Source organism: Pholcus phalangioides, unplaced genomic scaffold (genome assembly GCF_987345545.1).
Source record: "Pholcus phalangioides strain wild (caught in Gottingen) unplaced genomic scaffold, Ppha-v1.0 ptg000011l_1, whole genome shotgun sequence".
NCBI classification, from domain to species: Eukaryota; Metazoa; Arthropoda; class Arachnida; order Araneae; family Pholcidae; genus Pholcus; species Pholcus phalangioides.
In genome coordinates, this window is record NW_028301604.1 from 50,261,280 (window position 1) to 50,284,864 (window position 23,585).

At 35.4% G+C, this 23,585-nt stretch overlaps 1 protein-coding gene across 3 annotated transcripts in view; it reads left to right on the plus strand.

Annotated features, from left to right (window-relative positions):
• Positions 1–23,585, plus strand: part of jar (Myosin heavy chain 95F jaguar) — a 396,549-nt gene that overhangs the window by 260,827 nt on the left and 112,137 nt on the right. For all 3 annotated transcript variants that reach the window (XM_089239616.1, XM_089239617.1, XM_089239618.1), the window contains one exon: positions 14,476–14,693. In XM_089239616.1, coding sequence (XP_089095742.1) covers positions 14,476–14,693 — 218 coding nt within the window. The remainder of the gene's footprint in view (positions 1–14,475; positions 14,694–23,585) is intronic.

Consider the following 23,585-nt stretch of genomic DNA (forward strand, 5'->3'; position numbering starts at 1 on the left):
TGTGCTTTTGAAAGAAAACAGTATTTGAGTTATAACCAGTAGTTATGTGCACCTTGATGACCAATTCAAAATAAACTAGAACTCGTACTAAATCGTTACAATGACTGCTAGAGGTTTTTACCATTTGCCATAAATAACGGGTCCAATGGTCGAAGGTGGTTTTCTATAATACTGCCCGGAAATTCCAAATCACTCACAATTATTCCCTTTTGAAGTTATGCGACTTGGTCAATGGCGAGTAGCACAGATGTTTTTCCAGTCTCCAAAGAACGTGGGATACCTAGTGGATGACATTATTGCCTTCAGGACATTTTCTGTGGTGTTGACAATGGCAAACCGTGAACACGCAAACAACAGGGTCATCTGGTTGTCAACAGAGAGCCCCGAAGCAGTAGTATATTTTGAGGGAAAAGCATGGAGAATATGGAATAATGCTCCCAACCCCTGCTGTATTGTTTGGGTCTCGTGAAGACAGATACTCAAAAATACGAAAAGAAAAAAAAATACTAGTTTCAAGGGGAGGGAGGACCAGAGACATGTTTCCCTTTCTTTGGGTCTAGCAACAAAACGAAGGATTTTCAGTGCGATAAGGGGAAGAGGGATCCTATAATTGCGACTGGAAGCCTTTGTTCTGGAACTCTAGAGAAGGGTTTTCATCTTTCCCCTTGTGTGATTTTTAGACTGAAAAATTAAAATAATATGTATCATAATAGAGTGAAATATACCAATTAGTTATTCATGGAAATGCTTTGAAAAATGAAAGGGTAATGAATATATTCTCACAGCCTGGTACGATTGATGTCATGGCCCTGCGGTTGTGAAACACTGCTCTAGCGGATGCCAGCAAAACAGGGTATTTATATTTATTACAACTCAAGATGATGTTTTGCCCAAAACAATTTTGAACAGAAAGAGGAAAACTATTGAATAACTATTGAGAAATAATTTTAGTGAGACATCAGCAACCTGACCTTGGTTTCATCATTGTCTTAACAAACTGTAAGACCTCACCCTACAGCCAAAAGACTAAGCAGACTATACACCAGTGAGACTTCTGAATGATTTGCATTAGCTGAGCGGCCCCTGGGGTCTAAACTTTCACATCTGTCATAAAATTAAGAGTTAGTTGTAACTAAATATGGAAACATAATGGTCCAGGGCTGTTACATTACATTGTGTAAGAGGTCCTTGAATGTGTCTTTTAATTTGCAAAAGCAGTTTCTGAAGCTGTATTGAAGAGCAAAATGAGAAACACATTCACATCCTTCAGTGGCTGGAACATATGCTTAATTGTTTAGCAACACAAATCATTCGTATAACTACATGTAGTATAACTGCTTGCCAATTTTCGCAGTGATTCTACTACTTTTTTTTTTGTGCATGATTTTTTTTTTTTGCAAATCAGTGTATTTTGAATAGCAACTTTTATATTGAAATATTTGCAGTTTTTCACATGGCAGTTTGACCCATGGATGTAATTTGATCATTTTGATCATTTCTGTCGCACCATGGTGATTTTCTACACACGAGGGCTAATTAGACCTGAACATACAATTTATTGCTGATTCCAAAAAGCAGTTTTGTATACTCACTGAGGTTGCTGCACTAACCTGCCAGTGTGAGACTCCCTGCAGTAGCAATCATTTCCCATGGATGTCAAGCATTTATTTGATTTAATCCTTTACGGCACACTACCCTTTAAAGTTGGAATTTCAACAAAACAAGTTGTAGGCTGTCTGCTTAGGACTAAAGGAGTACGCAGGTATAATTTTGTAAAGATTGCACTTACTATTTTGATTCTGTGGGTGTTCCATAAGCGGGAACACTGTGCCACCAGAGCTCTGAGAAGTGAATCTAAGCAAGCATTGCAATGAAGCATGTAAATGAGTAGAAGCTTTTGCATATGAATGAAAAACACTGTATTATACCTGTGTAGTAGATTTATCATGACCCAGGGTGCGCCATGGGGTACTCTACATCCCATCCCCCACAAAAAAATTCTTGGTTATATGATTTTTTATGAATTATATTTACAATAAAGAAAAAAGTTATGTATATAAATACAATAAAAATATCTACACAATTATATAAAATGTACAGTAGCGAAACTCAACAGCGAGAGCAAAATAATTCATGCAACTCGTAAGTAAAGATGACTCGAGCTACTAATAAAATCATCCTTGCCTGAAACCTCCCCACAAAATTCCAGAGGATCACCTTTCCTACAAATGGAATATATATTTCTTGTTTTTTTTATAGACAACCAACCTTCTCTCGCAGCATCTGATAGCTTGACTTCATTCCCCTCAAACAGAGAAAAACAGAAAATGTAAACACAGACTCCCAGTAGCACATCTAGCACATCAATATAGAAAGAGGTAGAGATTTCGATGTCGTTTACCGATGTCATTCTGCGTAAAAATGGCATATATTTGTATGTGTAGTTCGATGTAACGAATCCGACGTCTAACTATATCTGACCCGACAACGTTTGACGTCGTTTACAGTCACAGTTCGATGTAAAAATGGTATACATCGATTGACGCAGTTCGATGTAGCGAATCTGACGTCTAACTGTATCTGATCCGACACCATTCGACGTAAAAATGCCATAAATTTGTCTACATAGTTTGATGTTTACGATTACATTATCTATGATCTACATTATTAAAATATAAAATATATGTCTACACATTTCTATTTCGAGAAGTCTGCCCTTTCTTCATCCTGCAGCACACTTGAATTCAAATAAAGTAGAAAATTAATTTTTTATTATATGATTTAGTCACAAAATTGTTTTAAATAACTATTTAATATAATTAGTCACAAAAAATAAATTAAAATTCAAAAACTCAGTCATTCTGCCGTTAATTTAATTTAACGTTAAATCCGAGTAAGTTAATACAGTTTACAATGTCTACTTTTGCTAGGTTGAATTTTCGGCAGGGATAGGTTCAAATATCATAATTATTATATTTGTAATAGATTTCTATATTCCATAGTTGTTCCAGACTCTGCCACGAAGCTGGGCTGGAAGAGATCTCGACAACGGGATAAGTCCAGTGGCAAAGTTCTGGCATTCATTCATTCATGTATTCCATAGTATCAAATGAAATGCAGAAAAGATTGCTTTCCACAAATATCATAATATATGATAATGAGAACAGAAGTATTACTATATGTCCTTTTTTTGTGTAATTTTTGAGAATTTTTCCATAAAAATGAACATATTTCTATTATCTATTATATAAAATGTATATAATATAAAATACACTGCTGGCCACCCAAATTGCAACACCAAGAAAGACAAGAGATATTGCAACAATATTTATTTTGTAGATAACATGTTGACCAAGCATCAAATGATTAAATTTATAGACTTCTGTGGTGTGGTTCCTGCCAAAATCAGTAGCCAGAGTAGCCGCCATTGTTGGAGATCACCGCTGCCACACGCCTCGGCATTGATTCAAAGAGACTTTGGATGTGTTCTTGGGGTATAGCAGACCAAGCAGCTTCCACGCGTTGCCAAAGTTGATCTGGTGTGGCAGCTGGGGATGTAATCTGGGTCAATCGTTGAGCAACCATGGACCACATGTTTTCTATCGGCGAAAGATCCGGAGAGCGAGCTGGCCAGGGAAGCAATTCAATCTGGCGATTGACGAAGATCCTTTGGATAATGCGTGCCACTTGTGGTCGCGCATTATCCTGTTGAAATATGGCTGTGGGCAAGCCCTGAAGGTAAGGAAGGACAACTGGCTCCAAAACCTCGGAGATGTAGCGCTGGCTTTTTAAAGTACCGGCAATGCGTACTAGAGGAGTGCGAGAGTGATATCCAATACCGCCCCATACCATAATACCCGGTGCAGGACCAGTGTGGCGGTGCATAACGCAGCTGTTCAGCATCCTCTCTCCACGGTGTCTCCAGACTCGAATCCGACCATCGTGGTGTTGCAGACAGAAGCGTGACTCGTCAGTAAAGACAATTTCATTCCATTGTGCCGTCCACGTCCTTCTTTCATCGCACCATTGGCGGCGGAGACGTCTGTGGTTCTGCGTCAAGGGTAGACGAAGCAATGGACGTCTTGCGGACAGACCACTCTGCTGTAAACGGCGTCGAATGGTACGCGCAGACACTGGATGATGTGGTACAGACTGAATGTGCTGTGCTATGGTTCGTGATGTGGCTGAGCGATCCGTCACTGCCATACGCACAATACGCCTGTCATCACGTGAAGTGGTGCACTGAGGTGGATGCGATCGAACACGTCGGTCCGTCGTACCCTCCTGCATCCAACGATCCTATATCCGCATTACAGTTGTTTGGTTTCGTCCAACACGACTACCGATTTCCCTGAAAGATAATCCACAATCTCGGAAGGCCACTATCCTTCCTCTGTCGAACTCGGATACTTGATCAAAAGATGATCACTGTTTTCTACGAGGCATAATTGATCGTTTTTTTGAAACAACCACAAGAAAAACACAATTGCCGTACTTCAAATCGTCAAAATCTCCAAGCCTTAAATAGCGCTTTGAAGTGGCGCCACAGGCGCGCGTGATGTGCGTCTGCGCTGAAATTCTAATCATTTGCATATCTCACCTCCGCTAATGCATGTTGTAAATTTCATATTATTTGCATGCTTCCTTCAGGGTGTTGCATTTGCGGTGGCCAGCAGTGTATATTATATAAAATGCCAATATTTTAACTATTGTTTTCTCTCAATTGCTCAGTTTCCCCTTACACATATATCTAATTTGAAAAAAAAAAATTAAATAAATTCCTGAACTTAAGTACTCAGATACTGTATAATCAATATCTGCGGCTTCAGACTTCTTTTAAAAATTAATCTCATAATTTCCTTAAAAAATTTTTATGGCACAACTACAATTCTCACATAGTACGCTAGTTGAAAAACTCTGATGCATAAGTAAAGTTCTAGTTAAGTTCAGAATTCAGTTTGTTAATACTACTATACAAAACACTTATGTGTTCTGAACGTAACAAATAGAACTTTACAAAAGGTAAGGTTACAAAAAGAACAATACAAAAGGTAAATGTAACAATAGTGAGTCAGTTCAAAATATTTAATATTTTTAATATTTGAAGTAATTATTTGTATAATAATTTTTTTATTATAATTCAAACTCATCTGTTATTGTTACTAGATCAAACTTTGACTGTTAAGAATTATATAAATAAAATAATATTTACAGTCCATGTGTACCAGTAAGGGGCCACCCACACATTGAATGAAAACAATAAAATATATGTAATAGGCTTGACGAAACTGTAAAAAAGAAACATCACTGAAAAATATAATAAGTGGAATAGGTCTCTGGTATAATAATTTAGAAAGAAAATTTGACTTTCTCTTGCATTCGTTCAGATGTGATTTTTTTTATCCAAAGAATAAACAATGTCTGCTGTTCCAATTTGAACTGTGGAAATAATGCAATAAATATCTGGACATATTATGTAAACACATAATTTTATACATGAACAAAATATCTATTATTTCCGGTCAACCTCAAATTTCGAGCAATTATTTTTCTTTTATTTATTGAAACACGCATATAGTTATATGTATTTTTGAGAGAGCATTTCTTTTTACATTTAAAAAGTGACACAAACACATGAAACTTTAATTTTTATTTTGAGTTTTTTTATTTATTCTTATTTTCTTTTCCAATTCTTGCTTGTTCTGTTTTCTAAGCTTCATTTTTTTATTTTATATTTAAGTATTTCAGAAGTTGCTTTTGCAGGAATTTAGTCTTTCTTTTTTTGTCTTAATATCTGTATTTGTGGATAGAAACTAATTCTCTTAAAAGATATAGTATGTTTGAAGGCAAAAATGTGTTTAAGATTGTTCACAGAGGAGGGTTCCACTCTAGCAAGATTTGTAGGCCTGATTGCAATAATGTCACATGTCATACAATTTGAATAATGTGAAAACGATTGACCCTAGAATAGGCCACCCTTTCAACTTCATGTGCAATTTGTAAAAATATCTTTAAAGCACAATCGATTTTGTATTTAGAATATAATGGTATGAAATTATTACTCTTTAGTACAAAATGAAATGTGTTGCTTTGACTGATTATTGGCATCCTTTTCCCACCTGGTTTTTTTTTTCAAAAACAGCTTGGATGCCAAATGGCAACTGAAAGAATATAGCTTGGCATATGATAAAAAAGGCAACAGAGTTTTCTCATAACTTTTGAAATATATTTTTTAAAACTTAAAAAAGGAAGCCTATTACTGGTGTACTTACCTCACGCTATATACGTACAGGATCCTAGAAATTCATGTCATTTGAACACACCACCAATAATTTTAAATGCATTTTATATGACCTGTTTAAATAAAACTGGTTCCAGTTTTCTGGGGATTAAATGAAGAGAGCACAGATAAAGCAAGCACAAATAGAATTATTAGACATGATTTAATATTGCTCCATATACAGGTTCTTAAAGAAATATTTTCAAATATTGATAAATGTTTTTAATATAGCTGCGGGTAAGATGACCTTTTATTGCAGATGGAATAGGGTGCAAAAAATTTCAGCAATCTTATGTTTCAGACAAAACCTATAAAGCATTGAAAATACATTTCTTTTAATTTATTGAATATTGAGAATATTTTAATAGCAGTATATACATTAGAGAAATATATTTTATGAGTATGAATCACAGGTGCAACTTTTCACTGGCTCAAGCGCCCCTCCCAACAATAATTGACGAAATCTTGATAATTTTAAATAGGTATATATTGAAATGTTGAGCTGGTGTCCCACCAATATCTTTGATAACTTTATTCCTATGATGTGAAAAATCTCATAGACCAATCACATGAATACCACAAAAAATAATAGCTACTGATACATTTGCACTGGATGTTGGAAATGTTTTGCATCAGCGGATGTTCATCTTGAGCTTCATGTTAAAATCTGATTTCTGGAGTGATTTGGACTTTCTAAACAATGACCGAAATTCAATGGATGATTCTTAGCTGAACGAATTCAGTTTTATAGAATGAAAATAAGACAAAATGTAGTACAAAAATTACAAACTGTGTGTGCGTGTGCAGGTGCACATACAAGAACATACTCAGATCTTGGTTTAAATCTTGATCTTGTGTAGAGGTCAAGATTTAAAGCAATGTTTTGTTGATTTGATATCAATTTTCAGTTTGTAGGAATTGTCTACACTAAAAATCTAATTTGATAATTAATTTTCACTATAAATTTTTCTAAACATGGTTTGTGAAATGAAAATTAATGCATAAGCTCCACTAATTTTTGCTGAAGTCTGCGCAATCCCATAATCAAAAATGTAAGCACAGTTGCAGCAGGAAAAACTAACTTGAAAAAAAAAAACCCCACATTTATACTGTACTTATGAATATTCTTTAAATTGTATCCTGAAATTTGAGTAGGTACCTTATATATACTATAGCGGGGAAGCTTATAAAACTTCCATATAAAATTCAATTTTCTTTATTTGTGACTTAACAAAATGAGTTTTAATCAATATTCAAATGTTGTACTTATTTTGTTTGGAAGAGTTGATCAACTTTGCCCAAGAATATTAAGACGACACCAATGAATAAGGCAAATACACGAGATGTACTAATTTTTATATTTTTCGTGTATTTGCCTTATTCTGGATGGTCTGGTCGTTGGTGTCTTCTTAATACGTATTTTATTGTAAATTATATAAATAGTCTGTAATTGTACGCATAAACTACAAACAAATGCACCACATTGAAAAAATTTTGTGTAGAATTCAAATTATTTATATTTTTTTGTTAGTTTTGTAGGGAGACCTATGCTTGGACTTTTCATGTCAAGGTTTTAAGAAATAACTGTAAAAACATATTATATCAACGTAGCAAGGCCATATATATGATATGAGAGATATTCGAACTCAGCAATATTTCCTTCATGACAACCCTCTATAGCAATCAGCTGCACAATCATACTCGGAGCTTAATCTTTCAATGCATGAACTTCATATATACTGTACATCCAAATTATATTATGAATTATACAAAATTACCATCATTATTGTAGGAATTGTCTATACTAAAAATATTATTTGATAATTGATTTTCACTATAAATTTTTCAAGGTTGTATTATATAAGTTTACCATTTTAACCACATTTGCACCAGTGGTAGTTCAACATCATTTTCCAACAGATTAGAACACATGTACATTCTTTTTTTCTAATTTTAATCAAGTGTAATAATTGCTTATCGCACAATTATTGATGATTATGATTAGTCTAATCCAAGGCACAACTTCTGACAAGTTTATAAGTGATTATATGGAAAAGTTATCAGTCACATTTCTAGTTTTTTCAATTTATTTAGAATTACAACTTTTATTTAAAATAATAAAATATCGTAAAAGGTAAAATTCCAATTTAATGGTATTCAAAGAAAGTGAAAAATACTTATCGTTGCACACGATTTATTGGTGGAATAGTATGAGACGACAGCAGAGTAGTATCATTATATAGGCAATTATCATTGTATCGCAGTTTCACAGTGTCATCTTCAGCTCCTAGAAAAATTTCAAATAGGTACATGTGGTATAAAAATTTCAAATTATACATTTGCTTATTAATATTTCATGTACATACTTTGAACAATTTTAATCATAGCCCCTTGCATGTAGAGTGGGAATGGGAGCTGACAAAGAATGTTCTGTTCACTTACATTAAAAATATACTGCACAGAACCACATAAAAAATATTGCCCTGAGAGACTATGGGTCCAGCTTAGTATATGAGAGGCCATGATCTATATATAGTTAATAAATATTTTCACCATAACCAAGTAGGCATGCCTGCCTCTTTACATCCTGAAGATGTCCCCCTAGACAGGAATCTTTGGTAAGGTATCCCCAGTGGAGTTTTCACGGAGGCTAAGCGTGCTATAGCTCAGTTCAAAAATTTCCGAGGGGCTGCAAATTTAAGGAATGACTGGTCAAGTAGTCAATTGGGAGAAGGGTGGCTAAACTATAAATCCACTTCTACCAAGAGATCATGGAACTAAGTCACTCCGTGGCAAAAAAAGAGTGTGCAAGTACATGAGTAACAGTGTGCAAGCGTAGGAGTAACAAAAGAGTGATTTAGAGGGTGTGTGAGTATGGGAGTGATTTAGAACAAGGAATCAAGTGAGTATGTGACAAAATGATCAGGGTTGTAGTGATTTAAATCACCTGATTTTCAAAAGAAAAATCGCTGATTTAAATCAATTTTTTTTTCAGATATGAAAATTTATCTGTTGTAATTGAATAAAATTATTTATGCAGTTCTAAAGTAATTTAATTTTTTATTAAATTTTTTTAAATATCAATTAATTTAAATATTATGTGTTCAAATATTTTTATAATATTATAATATATATATATATATATATATATACAGGGTGATTATAAAAAAACTATCCCGACATATGGGCCCCTAACTATCATACCATTCACAGAAACTGAATGAAATTTTGGCATAAGGTATTTTGATGTATGCGCTCAAGAATGATTGATATGGAAAACAACAGTGTCACTCTAACAGTTACGGTTACAGTGAGAAAATTTTGAAAATATCAAATGGCAACACCAAATTTTTTGTATTGGAATGCGATCTCCATTGTGAAAAACCCTAAATAGCGTTCGAACAGCAACTGTAGCATGAAAATCACCGGCGGTAGATAGGCTAAAAGTGAGGGCAACCAATAAGGACAGAGAAGCAGCATAAAATAAAGCATTTTATTGTGTTTCACAAATTTTCCACATGACCTTGTGGAGGACTAATCAGGATGGGATCTCAGCCGAAGAAACGGTGTGACAAATGAAACGAACATTAATGCTCTGGTGCACAGCAAAGTCCTTTTTACTTTTTCCTTGCCTAGCTCCGGGGATTTTCGTGCTACAGGTGCCATTCCAACGCTATTTAGTGTTTTTCAATTTAGTGTTTGAGATTGCATTCCAATACAAAAAACTTGGTGTTGCCATTTGATGTTTTCGAAATTTTCTCACTGTAACCGTAACTGTTAGAGTGACACTGTTGTTTTCCATATCATTCTTGAGCGCATACATCAAAATACCTTACGCCAAAATTTCATTCAGTTTCTGTGAATGGTATGATAGTTAGGGGCCCATATGTCGGGATAGTTTTTTTATAATCACCCTGTATATTAATATGTATATCAAATATCGGATACCATAGTCGTACCAATTTAGCTGATAAATGGTTACCCAAGATTTACAATGATGAAGTTAGAGGATGTAAAGTTGAGTTAGAAAATCAAATTTTGGATGGCGATGGATATACATAATTAATAAATTCTGTTATGAAACAGTGTGGTAAAAAGCCATCTATTTTGATACTATTGACACATCCAGCTTATCACATGCTGGAAATTATTTAGCAAATGTGGTTTTTTGTTCAGTGAAGTCAACAGAAGAAAACTTCAAATGTTACATATCAAGTTTTGTTACTGCAAATATGGTTTCATCCAGAAAGACCCTGGGTGAAAAGCTTGGCTTTTCAGGACTTACATATTGGTACAATGCCCACATTTTAAACTTGTTAGTCGAAGATTTTATTAAAACTGATGTAACAAAGCATGTTACAAGTATATTTAGATACTTTCACAATCATCTCTCAAAAGCATGGTATCATGTGTAAGGTGGAAGTGGATTGGTCTTCCTGCAAGAGGTATGATGGAATACTTATTGCGATTCTCTTGAATCTTCAGTTAAAAATTCGTCATTTGTTACCAAAGTTTGTGAAGACCACAGATCTCAAATAGTAACATCTCTAGTGAAATCTTAAATATTGATTCAAAAAGAAATGTCAAGGACATAATTGCAATTCTGAAACCAATAGTCAATTAATTAACGATTTTGTACAAAGGAACACACACACAACTGCTCCATAGCTGAATGTGTATTGGCGTAGAAAAAGCTGCAATCGAAGATAAAATAAACATCAACATCAAACAATAAATAGGTTTTGTTCATATATATTTTTATACTCTGATGATATTCATTAACAGATGCACACTTTGCTACATTTATTCTAAGCTTATCAGTGTGAACTTCTAATAGGGAATTAATGTCTCAAAAGAAGAGAGAAGTAAGGGTTTTGAATTTATCAAACAAAAATGTGGCTCTGGTTTCTTGGCAATTGCATTAAAGTTTTTGGGAAAGTTGGAACCATATATTTCATGGTAAAATAATTTTTTTTTTAACCCTGAAGTTGTTGATGCAATGTCTGATTTTGAGTGGTGGAATAGTTTTTATAATGTTTTGGGTAAAGACACAATTACAGAGAGCGATATGTGATAACAATGAGTAAACATGCTAACTAAAGTCAAATCATTGATGCCTGTGTTGAAAGGATTTTTTCAAGATGCAGTTCATTTCAAATAGCGAAACAGATTAAGAGTAGACAAAGCATTCAAACTAGTGTTTCTAATGAAACAAATGAACAATTATTCACATGGTAAAATTATTTAATACTTGATGTACGATATCTATTCAAGTAGTGTTTTTCCCCCTTTTCTTAATAAAATGTTCGGAAATATTTCACCAATTATATGATTCTTTATCTTTAGTTTGCAAATAATTTTTAAATAGTCATTATTTTTGTAAGTTTAAATTTCTTCAATTTTATATTCTTTAAAGCAAGCATAGATTAATGACTAGTGTGTTAGTAATGTATATATATTTTATATATATTGTTTAAAAAACAATAAAACTAAGTTAATTAAATCAAAAAAATCTGATTTAAATCAAATAAATCAAATTTTTTTTTTTAAAAAATCAACAACCTTGGAAATGAATTATCTTGAGAGTAAGCCAGCATGGTCATGACTGACTGAAAATAAGGAAACATGTCAGTGAGCAACTAAATGAGTGACCCAGTGAGTGAGGGATTAATAGAATAACCTAGAGAGAGTGCAAGCATGCGAATAATGAAAAAAGTGACATATATAGAGAAGGGATCAGGTTAGTGTGTTAAAGTGTATAAGCATGGGATTGGCTTGAAGAGCAATGAACTAGTCTGCGAGGGGAAAAAAAGAGCAACCTAGAGAGTAAGTAAGGAATGTGGCCAGTGAGAGACAAAATTAGTTGCATTGTAGTTGATGAAATATTTTATCACTATAGAATAGCGTGCCATGACCGAAGAGCGATATTTTTATATAGCCAATTATCATTGTGTTCAAGTTTAACTCATAGCATGTAAAATTTCAAACAGGTATATAGTATACAGATTTCAAATATTAAATGTCCATGTTCATATTTGATCTATTATGTACATACTTTAAACATGTCCCCTTGCATTAGGGGAAGGGGGGGGGGGGCACATGAATTCTGTCATTTCAAAATTCAATAATTGTTCAATTTTTACATAAAAATATGATTCATATAAAATATATAGTCTTATAAAAAAATTTACTTCAGAGAATCACATAGAAACCTCTGCCCTGATAGCCCATGGGTGAGGCTTAGGATGCAAATAGGTGCATAATCAGGCGTGTAAATAGGCTGGGGCAACTGGGGCATCAAGCCAAATGGGGGCCTCATAAAAAATATGTATACTTATTTTGCAACTTTTTAAAGGGGGTCCCCAAGTAGGCACGCTACGACCTCGCCCATGACCATTTAGTTCATAGGCTAATAAATATTTTTTCACTATCACCAAGTAAGCATTTCTCACTCACATCCTGAAGCTGAGTCCTTCAGCCAGAATTTTTGGTAGGGGTCATTGAAACTGGGTAGCAGAGGTGCTGACATGACCTGAAAATATTGAGGGGGCTGAAAATCAATATTCGTCCTGTACGCAGGAGGAGGAATGGTGTGTTGTATTGTGTATATTTGTGAATTATTGGGGTTGGAGGGCTCAGCACAAAATTTATAGGGAGAGCTGAACATAGCTCACCACAAGGGTGGCACGATGATGATAATGTCAGTTCATCTATACATATATGCATTAGATCAGTCGACTTCACCTTTGGTGCTGGAGGGGGGGCCGCCCCCATATCTCCGCCCATGGTCTGACAGGGTCCTGAGACAAATAGCATAATTTTTTATTTTTCCATGCTTTGAATTCACTATAGAAGGGCTCGAGAAAAGTCCGGCTTGAGAGCCCGCAAAGTTCCTAGTCTAAGGACCCTACTCCAGGATGTGTGCCATAGGAGCTCAAATAGCCTCAGCTCCATGGTTCTGGCACGTATGGTTCAAGCACCATAACAACCCTTATTTACCTTTTTTTCACGCTGTAAATTCACTACAGCGGGGCCCAGTTTAACCTGACCTAAGGGCCCTCCAAGGGTCACAGCCCAGCAGGAAGGAACGGATTTATAAATTTAAATAAAAAAACAACGGTAAAAAAAACAACAAACATTGACAATATCTATGGAAAATTTATCCTCTAGTTCGATAACAATAGTAAAATAATGCTTACCTTTTCTCTAAATACTGTCTTCGGCGTCAACTGTTTCATTAATAAACAATAAAATCGCTGGCTTTTGCAGCTTGTAAATAACGCTGCGCTTTCCTTCCAAAATGGCCGTTTTTGTTGATGTTCACTGACAGGGAAGATAGTAGAAAGTGGAAACACGTCGTGAGGGCTTATATCATTCTTGGTCGTTGTCAGTCATTATAAATGGTATGTGCGACATTATGATGGGCGAAAATTTTGGGTTATTTCAAAAGAAACTAGTTATTGTATAAGATATTCTCCTTCCAAACGAAATGCTGTAAAAATTAGAGTAAAACTATTTTAGAGAAAAAAAAAAAAAAGAATATATTTTGGCGTTTACTGAAGGAATATATTTTTACTATACTGTTCGGTATCGGACACATAGAAATTTCAGACCTCTTTCATACGCTCGGTATTCATTCGACATCAATCCGACGCCCTGACGATACCATTGTGCTACTGGGGGAGGTTTCCTCTCATCATTACGTTCGGTTGTGTAATATGATAAGAGCTGGTGTTGCACAGTGTTCCAGTTGATGGAACACCTTATTTTATTCAACGATTCTTCATATGTTTCCTGTATAAAAAATTAAAAATAATGTAGAACAAATAGTTTAGAGTACAGCCAACGATATAACAAATTTTTTTTTCAAGTAATCTTTTTTGTATCAAAAAAATATATACAAAATTTCTTGTAAATGCGAGGATTTTAAATAACGCGCTGTAGCTGACAATCATGGATTGCCTTGTGTGGTGGTGTCATATGTGATTGAAAAGGAAAGTTCAAAGTAAATGGTATACCTATTTTTATCCATTTATAATTGAATTTAACGGTTTGAGAAGCTAGTGAAGTTGGGTATTCCATGCAGTGGAACACTGAACAACAAAGGGTTAAAACTATTGTTTTTGTTATTTTTCTAATAATTTTTTTTTCATCCAGTTATCTGTACATTTATATTAATCACTAAATTCTTCCAGGAAAGCAATTGTTTATCCCAAGAAATTGAGAAAGATCATCTAAAGCTTGTTATAGCAACAGATGAATTATTATCCCTGTTGAAGAAAAAGCTTGTGCAAGAAAAAGCTGATGAAGAGCAAAAAAGACTCCATAAAATCCAGAAAGAAATTGAAGACGAGAAGAAGAAACAAGAAATAGAAGAACAAAAGAAATACGAAGAAGATGAACTTAAAAAAAGGTAGTTATTTATTATGTATCTTTTATATTTTATTAATTATATAACAAATTTGTGATGCTTAACATTTAAAATTGTGTCACAATGTAAGCAAATCTTTTGTAATTAACAGTTCAAAATTGCAATGTTCCCTTGACATAAATCAAGGTTGGGTTTTTGCAGGCAAAAATTAATTTTGCCAGGAAAGTGGTAAAAAGTGGAAAAGATCGGGTAAAAATTGGTAGAAATATAAAAAAAAATTGTAAATAGTATTACATTATGGATATGTTGGTATGGTATTACATATGGATTTTATTAATCATTAGAACTACAATTTTGATGAGAATACAGTTTCCACTGTTTATTTTCTTCCATATGAGGTGTATCAATTGTGAGAGATCTTTTGTAAGTGGTGTGTATTTCGAGCAAAACTGTTTATTCGTGTTTTTAACTAACTCACATTTCCCTTAACAACAATAATGGGGGGGACCCTTTGTTTTTCATGCTTTTGTGGGTTTTGCCGTCAAGTAAAAACCGGACAGATGGCAGCACGGATACTGGCAGAAAGAGAAAGTCTTTCTGTAATCACACACAATATATCTGTCGACACCACTAATCTACGGACGTTGATAGTAGTTTGTTTTCAACCGTTGAGTTTACCATGTGCCATCGACGCCGTCCCATTTCCCGTTCTTTGTAAATATGTTAGTGAATAATAATATTCATTCCCGTACCGCTCTCGCCTCAGTGGTTGCAATGGAACAAGACTTTAGTTAAATTATAAATATTTATTCTATTAATTATTAGTATAACATTTTTACAAATAGTTATCACAGTTAGCTGTTTCTCTCAGACATATCTGTCAGACAGCTATGGTTCTCGAATTTAGAATCGCAATTTTCTATCGCATCCATTACGCCATCTGAAACTAAATTCCATTATGTCGTCACCTCTCTCGATAGTGAACTCTTTACGTTCGTCACTGATATCATCACTAATCCTGCGTGGGATGATCCTTATGCGGTAATAAAAGCACATTTGATCAGTCAATTCGCAGAATCGGAAACTGCTCCTATTCGCACTCTACTTTCCGATATGACGTTGGGTGACCAGAAACCTTCACAGTTGCTACATAAAATGACCCAACTGGCTTCTAAGAGACTCTCAGATGATGTTCTCAAAATGTTTTGGCTACAACGCCTGCCAGTAACAGCACAACAGATTCTGCCAGCGAGTACCAACAAATTAGATGGCTTGGCAACTCTGGCTGATAAAATTGTGGAAGTCTCACAAATGACACCTTCTGTTTCTTCTATCCATAAAGATTCCGATGATAGAATTAGTAAATTGGAAGATCGCATTGTGGATTTAACTGAAACGGTTAACAAACTTTCGTATGGTATTAGATCGCAATCTAGAGAGCGTAACCAACGGGCAAAAATTTACGAAATGCTGGTTTCACTACAAATTTGGAGATAAAGCTCATAGGTGCATTCCACCATGTGATTTCCAGGGAAACTAGTGAGTTCGCAGCTTTATGCGACGAAATCTGCGGGTGAGACTCATCGTCGCTTATTCATTAAGAATCAAAATTCATGTCTCAAATTTTTGGTCGACAGCGGCGCTATAGTTTCAGTTCTTCCTGCTACTGAAAATCTCAAACCTGCTTCGAATAAAAATGTAACGTTATTAGTAGCAAATGGTTCAGAAATTAACACCCATGGAACGCACGTAGTGAACTTAGATTTAGGATTTCCACGAAAATTTCGGTAGACTTTCATTATTGCTGACATATCAAGACCCATTTTGGGAGCGGATTTTCTCGAACGTTACAGACTTCTACTCAACATCAAAAATAATCTGTTGATTGATCGCATTAGTTCAGACAGCGTTCGTGGTAAACATACATCCCATCCTAGCACGGGCATAACAGCAATAACTGGTAACACGAAATGTCACGCGTCACTTTCAAAGTTTCCTAATCTAACTAATTCTTCTACCAATGTTGTTCCGAAGGATAATGCTACCACACATTGAATCACAACTCAAGGTCCTCCAATTTTTTCACGAGTTAGTAGACTGCTACCTGATAAGTTAACAGCAGTTAAGAAAGAATTTGACGAATTGGTGGATCAGGGAATTTGTCGCCCTTCTAAAAGCTCGTGGTGCAGTCCAATTCACTTGGTACCAAAAAATAACAGTGAATGGCAAATATGCTGTGACTACCGACGATTGAATGTCATTACAGAACCTGACAGGTATCCAATACAACATATTCAGGATTTTGCAGCTGAACTACACGGCAAATCAATTTTCAGTAAAATTGATTTAAAACGTGCATATCATCAAATTCCGGTAGAACCTAGCAACATTCCTAAAACAGCCGTCATAACACCCGTAGGTTTATTTGAGTATTTATACATGCCTTTTGGGTTACGGAATGCTGGACAAACTTTTCAAAGATTCATACATGAAACTTTGAGAGGACTTCAATGTTTTGCGTATCTCGATGACATTCTCCTCGCCTCTACCGATGCTAAAACTCACTTGTCTGATTTGGAAGCAGTGTTTACAAGGCTGAATAAAAAAGGTCTTATTTTAAATCTTGACAAGTGCATATTTGGTGTTCAAGAACTACCATTTCTGGGTTGCTTAATTTCAAAAGAGGGTATTAAACCCGCACCCGAAAAAGTCTTAGCTCTTACAAATTATCAAAAACCAACATCAGCTCGAGCATTACAACGTTTTTTAGCTATGGTTAACTTTTACAGCCGATTCATTCCCAAGGCAGCTTTGCAACAACTACATCTGTATGATCTCATTAAGGGTCATAAAAAGAATGATTTTACTCCCCTTCAATGGACTGAGCAAACTAATAATGCTTTCAAAATCTGTAAGCAATCGATTGCAGACGCAGCCTTGTTAGCTCATCCACATCCAGATGGTAAACTGTCCTTACTCGTTGATCATCCGATTTGGGTATTGGCGTAGTGTTGCAACAAAATGTTAATAATAAATCAGACCCATTAGGATTTTATTCTCGTCGTTTAACACCTGCTGAGAGCAAATACAGCACATGCGATAGAGAACTGTTAGCGGCACATTGTGCTCTAAAGCATTTCAGTTTCACTCTTGAAGGTAGACTGTTTACAATTTTTGCAGATGATCATCTGTTGACCTTTGCTATGCAGCAAAAGCATGATAAAAATTCTCATCAACAGCGACAATTAGACTTCATCAGTCAATTCACTACCGATATCCGTTTCATTTCTGGTGACAAAAACTGTGTGGCTGATGCATTTTAACGCTTAGAGCAAATAGAAATGCCCATAGATTATGGAATGACATAGATTATGGCGAACTCTCTGAGGCACAGAAACTTGATGAAGAACTTCAGCACATGCAAAATGGTCCTTCATTGACTTTCAAACCATTAATTCTGACCTCTGGAACTCCACTATTGCATTGTGACGTCTCAACTGGACATGTATGCCCGTACGTTCCCAGAGACTTTCGGAAATCAGTGTTCCAGACCATTCACAATCTAGCTAACTCTGGTCCCCGACCAACTACTGCCGCAGTAAAGAAACGCTGCATATGGAAGTCTTTGTAAAAGGACTGTTCACAGTGGTGTAAAGAATGCATGGATTGCCAACGATCTAAAATCAGCCATCACACTAAATCTCCAATGGGATCTTTTCCCTTACCTAGTGATAGATTTAGCCATGTGAATCTTGATATCGTTGGACCTCTACCTCCATCACAAGGATATTGCTACCTTCTCACCTGCATTGATCGTTTCACTCACTGGCCAGAGGCTATTCCATTGAAAGATCAATCAGCGCAAACAGTGGCCGAAAATTTCTTTTCAGGTTGGGTAGCCAGATTTGGTGTACCAAATGTCATCACGACAGATCAAGTTCACAATTTCGAAAGTGATCTTTTCTCAGCTTTGGCCAAATTCATGGCAACGAAAAAGAATAGAACTACTGCCTACCATTCTTCAGCCAATGGGATAATCAAACGCTTCCATAGACAGCTGAAAGAAGCTCTAAAATGCCGTTTGACCTTTACCGAGAGATGGGCCGAGAAATTACCAGCGGTCATGCTCGGCATTCAAACTGCACTCAAGGAAGACTTAAATACTTCCCCAGCTAAACTAGTATATGGTACTAATCTCTGCTTGCCTGGAGAGTTTTTTCTTTCTTTTTCAGGTCCGAAATCGCAGAAGCAGACCCTACATAACCTGAGGGAGCACTTCCAACAGATCCGACTGAAACCTGCTTCGGATCACAGCTCGAAGTCAGTCTTCGTCCATGATGACCTACCCAAAGCTTCGCACGTTTTCGTCCACCAGGATATGGTCCGGCACCCACTGCAACGGCCATACGCTGGTTCATTCGCAGTTCTTGGGAGGAAGCCAAAATTTTTCCAGCTTCAGATGGGGTCAAGCAAGAAATGGATCTCCATTGATTGATTGAAACCGGCCCATATGCTTCAAGAATCACCTGCGACTCCAGCTAAGTCTGAACCAGTGAAGACGCTCCGATGTGCCATTAAATCGCCCACAACTACAAGATCTGGTAGATGTGTATGTTTTTGCTTTCCACTACCATGAAGTTGTGGACTGGTGGGGGAGTCCTGTGGCGTCATCTCTCGCCCCCTTATGCGCACCTCCTGATGCGTGGGTGGCAGAGGTGAAAAAAGGGGACAAGCGAACTGTTTCCCTTGCGTGACCTACTTCTTCCTCAGTGTGTTGCTGTCGCGCAAGTGTATAGTTTCTCCTTTTTTATTATGTGAAATTAATATTGTTAACCTATGTAAATAGTTTTCTGAAATTAAATGAACTTAAATATTATCAACCGTTTCATCAATTGGAGTCAGAATATACATCGTCCACAATGTGTGCCGATTCCCTATATGTCCTTAAGTGTGTAGACATATTAAAAGTTTGTTGAACATTATGAGGTAATGAATTTAAATTTTGGTTTTTGCAATTATTCACTTGAGTAGTAGGGAAAGGATTATAATACTGTAAAAAACCAGAATAGATATACACACAAGGTGTTTATAATTTTATCTCTCTTTTAAGTACTTTCATCCTGGCTATAATAGCTTTGTTGCCTTTCATACTGCCAAATTTCCCACATTTTGCTTTATAATCCTTGGAAATAGTCCTTATATTATCTGATGTTAAAATGGTAAGCAATTGTAATGTTTGCTTTTAACTTCCAAACAAACAAAAAACAATTCTACAAAAATGATGACAAAAAGTTGGAAGTTAAAATACTGTGAGCTTAATCAATACTTTGGAATGCAATTGCAGAGCACAAACTTCACTGACCCTTATAAAAATTAATGAAATCAACAGGAATTTTTCGTACTCTCACTGCTGTGGTGCAAATAAAAAAAACTAGTCAGTCCTTTCTAAATATCCTATATTAGTGGTTTTTGAAAGGTTTTTCACCGGAGGTGTTTTAGAATAAAGCATGAATTAGAATGAAAATATAAGAAGCTATAGCATCAAGTGTGGGTTTTTAGTTCCCCCGGTTTGACCAGGGGGGTATATCCAACGGGCTTGTATATACAAACCCTGAAAAAGCCAAGATATTTGCTAGTGTCTTCGAACAACAATTCTCACCTAACAATAACACACCTATTGCTCAAATTAAGTCAATAATAATTTAACAAATTTCTTCTGTACTAACTGGTGTGAATCCCCTCTGGATCTCTATCCTACAGATTTAGATGAAATTAAAAGAATGATTAAGACCTTCATAAAGGAAAAGCACCAGGCTATGACAAAATTAACAACTTTACACTGAAATTTCTTCCTAATAACACATTTTTTATCTAACTACCTTTTTTAACAAACTTCTAGAACTGTAATATTTTTCTCTCTCCTGGAAAAGAGCAGTGGTGAAAAAGATTCCGAAACCAGGTCAAGACCACAGCTTGGCGACCAATTGGTGCCCAATCTTGCTCCTCAGCTCCTTAGGGAAACTTTTTGAGCAAGCCGTAGCCACTGGAACATCCCAATTTGCTGAATATCATGAAATTATTAGACCTGGACAACATAACCTCCGCAGAGGCCATTCCAATTGCATGCAACTTCTCCAGGTAACAGAATAATTGCAAGAGGCTCTAATCAAAAATGACACAGCTGCAATAATCTTTCTAGACGTGAAAAAAAGTTGCGATAAAATTTGCCGTATTGGATTATTGCACAAGCTGATTTGCAGCATAATAAAATTTGTGAAAAAGCTGTCTGGAGGCTCGCGAACATTCCAAGTTCACTATCTGAAATTAGGCAAATTCGAGCTTCCATAGCTCAAGGAAGTGTTCTTGGGCCACAACTCCATATAACTTTCACATGAACAGTTTCTCCAGAGCCCACACACACACAAAAGGGATTGAGCGTGTTATTTGCCAATGATTCTTGTGTTATCCAAGTTGAAAGAAATCCTCAGAAAGCCCTGGATAACTTGCGATACATGATAGCTGAGGTAGAGTCATGGTGCGAGAGAAGCCATGTTGTTCTAAATCCTACAAAATTAGTATTTATGTGGGTGACCAGAGAGAGAGAGAGAAAGAGTTCCCAACTGCTATGAATTGTCTGTAGTTTTTACAGATAGCCGCAATAAACCATGAAGCTAGAGGAAATACTCTCAATACTACGAAAATTGGTTTAAAAAATCTGTTCTTTGAGTTTCTTGTTGTGTTTTGCTTATTTTCATTTTTAAGTTTCATCTATCTTTTTTACTACAATGATGAATTTGTATATGCATGCCAGAGAGTTCAAGAGAAGACAAACACTGAGCCGATCTGTTTTGTTTGTGTGCAGAAGGCAATTTGTAAAGCCGGGTCTAAACCCTACGCTCTACTCGATGCACAAACTCGCAAAAACTGTTTTCCATCAAAAGTGCCCCACGCTGTGGGCTCAAAACAGATTTTTGAGTGGTTCAGCATGGCGGGTCTGGACTTATCATAGTACATGGTCGAGCTTGTGGAACTTGTGGCTGAAAGAATGTTTTGTCATAGCTGCCCTGATACGAAGAAAATGGGAATGGGTGTCTAGCGTTGCTAGACGTCCATATATATATCTCCCACAAGGGCGTATGTAGGTTGGGATTGCATTAAATGTTCGTGAATTATTTAGGGACCTGTCGACCTCAGAAAGTTGCTTTGTGAGGGGCTGCTCATGTTGCCTTAGCCTTCAAGGTTCCAGTGCCATTGAGGTGCTGTGTTCAATAAACTTTCAATTACAAATTAAAAATTAAATTTTTGATTAATTTTTTTTATTGTACTATGATTATGTTGTCCTGGGGGTGGGGGCATGGCAAAACTGAGCATTCATCACTACTGACAAGCTCCAAGCCAATGTTGGATTGTCTAGTGACCCTGCAGAATATCCTTCCCACAAATGCTCACTCACATCACTATTGATGGAATTAACATTTTCCCATCAACACAAACCAAATATCTCTGCTTGATAACAGACAAAAGACTAAGCTTTCGAGCACACTGCAACAGTGTAATAAATAAACAGCCTCTTCAGTGCCAGATCTACACTCTCGATCAATAATAAGTTAATACTCCATACTTGATCCGTCCCACACTCCGGTATGTATCACCTGTGTGGATGTACAAAAATTGGTAGAACTTGATAGCACTCAAGCATCAACGAAATAAATACCTAAGACGAGTCATGCAAGCATAGTGGAAAACACATGGTAAAAATTGTGAAAAAAAAAAAACTTTCCTGGCTAAAATAGTTTTTGCCATATTTTTGGCAATGGCAAAAATTGAAAGAATTTTAAATTTTAATGTTTATTTTCTTGAAGTAAGTTCTAAGAATTTTAACTTACTTCACAAAGGTGAAATATTTGAAACTATTTTTTTTACTTCTGGAATCAACTGTTTTCCTTTCAATTAGACAAAAGGGTTAGAGATAAATATGAATAAAAACCATTTTTACCAAGCAAGTTGCTTGTAAACAAGTTCTTAATAAAGCACATCTTTTCTTAAACCCAACAACATGAATGGATATGAATTGTATCACAGAAGTGAGAGAGTAAGAAATTACTTTTCATTTCATTAGTTTTAAGGGTCAGTGAAGTTAGTTCCACAAAGTTCAAAGTATTACATAGGTAAGTAATTATATAAATAGATCACCATCACTGACTAAACTCACAATATTTTAATTTTTCGCCTTTATTTTATGTTAAGATTTTTGTCAATTTTTTTTTTTTTGTTTGGCACCTTTCAAATTAAAAGCAAACATTACTGTAGCTTGCCATTTTAACATTAGATATAAGGACTATTTCCAAGGATTATATAAAGAGATGGCAAAATGCAGGAAATGTGCAATTTGAAATTTGTCTATATGCAACATAAGAAAGCTTTACAGCCAGGATGAAAGCATGCAAAAGACTAACACAATTATAGACCTTGTATTCTGTTTTTTATTCTTAGTGTTATAATCTTTTCCATGCTGCTCAAGTTGATAATTACAATGACTAAAATTTAAATTTGTCACTTCATATAAGAACTATTCAACAAACTTCACACACCAAAAAAAAAAACATAATGAAAAGAAAAGGTGGGTTTTTTTTTTGGAATGAAAAATTTTTTGTTATATTATTTTTATTTTTTGTTATTTATTGTTGTTAAGGGAAATGAGGTTGTCAAAAACCATGCTTAAAGAGTTTTACTCTAAATGGGTACAACTTAAATGAGAAGCTCTCGCAGTTGATGCTATTAATATTATTGAGTTCAATAATATTAATATTTCTGATTTTATGAATAATTGATATTATATATTATATGATATAAAATAATATTTCTGATAATATTATTGAGTTCAATAATATCAGAAATATTGATGAAAATAAATAGTAGAAAACAATATGTACG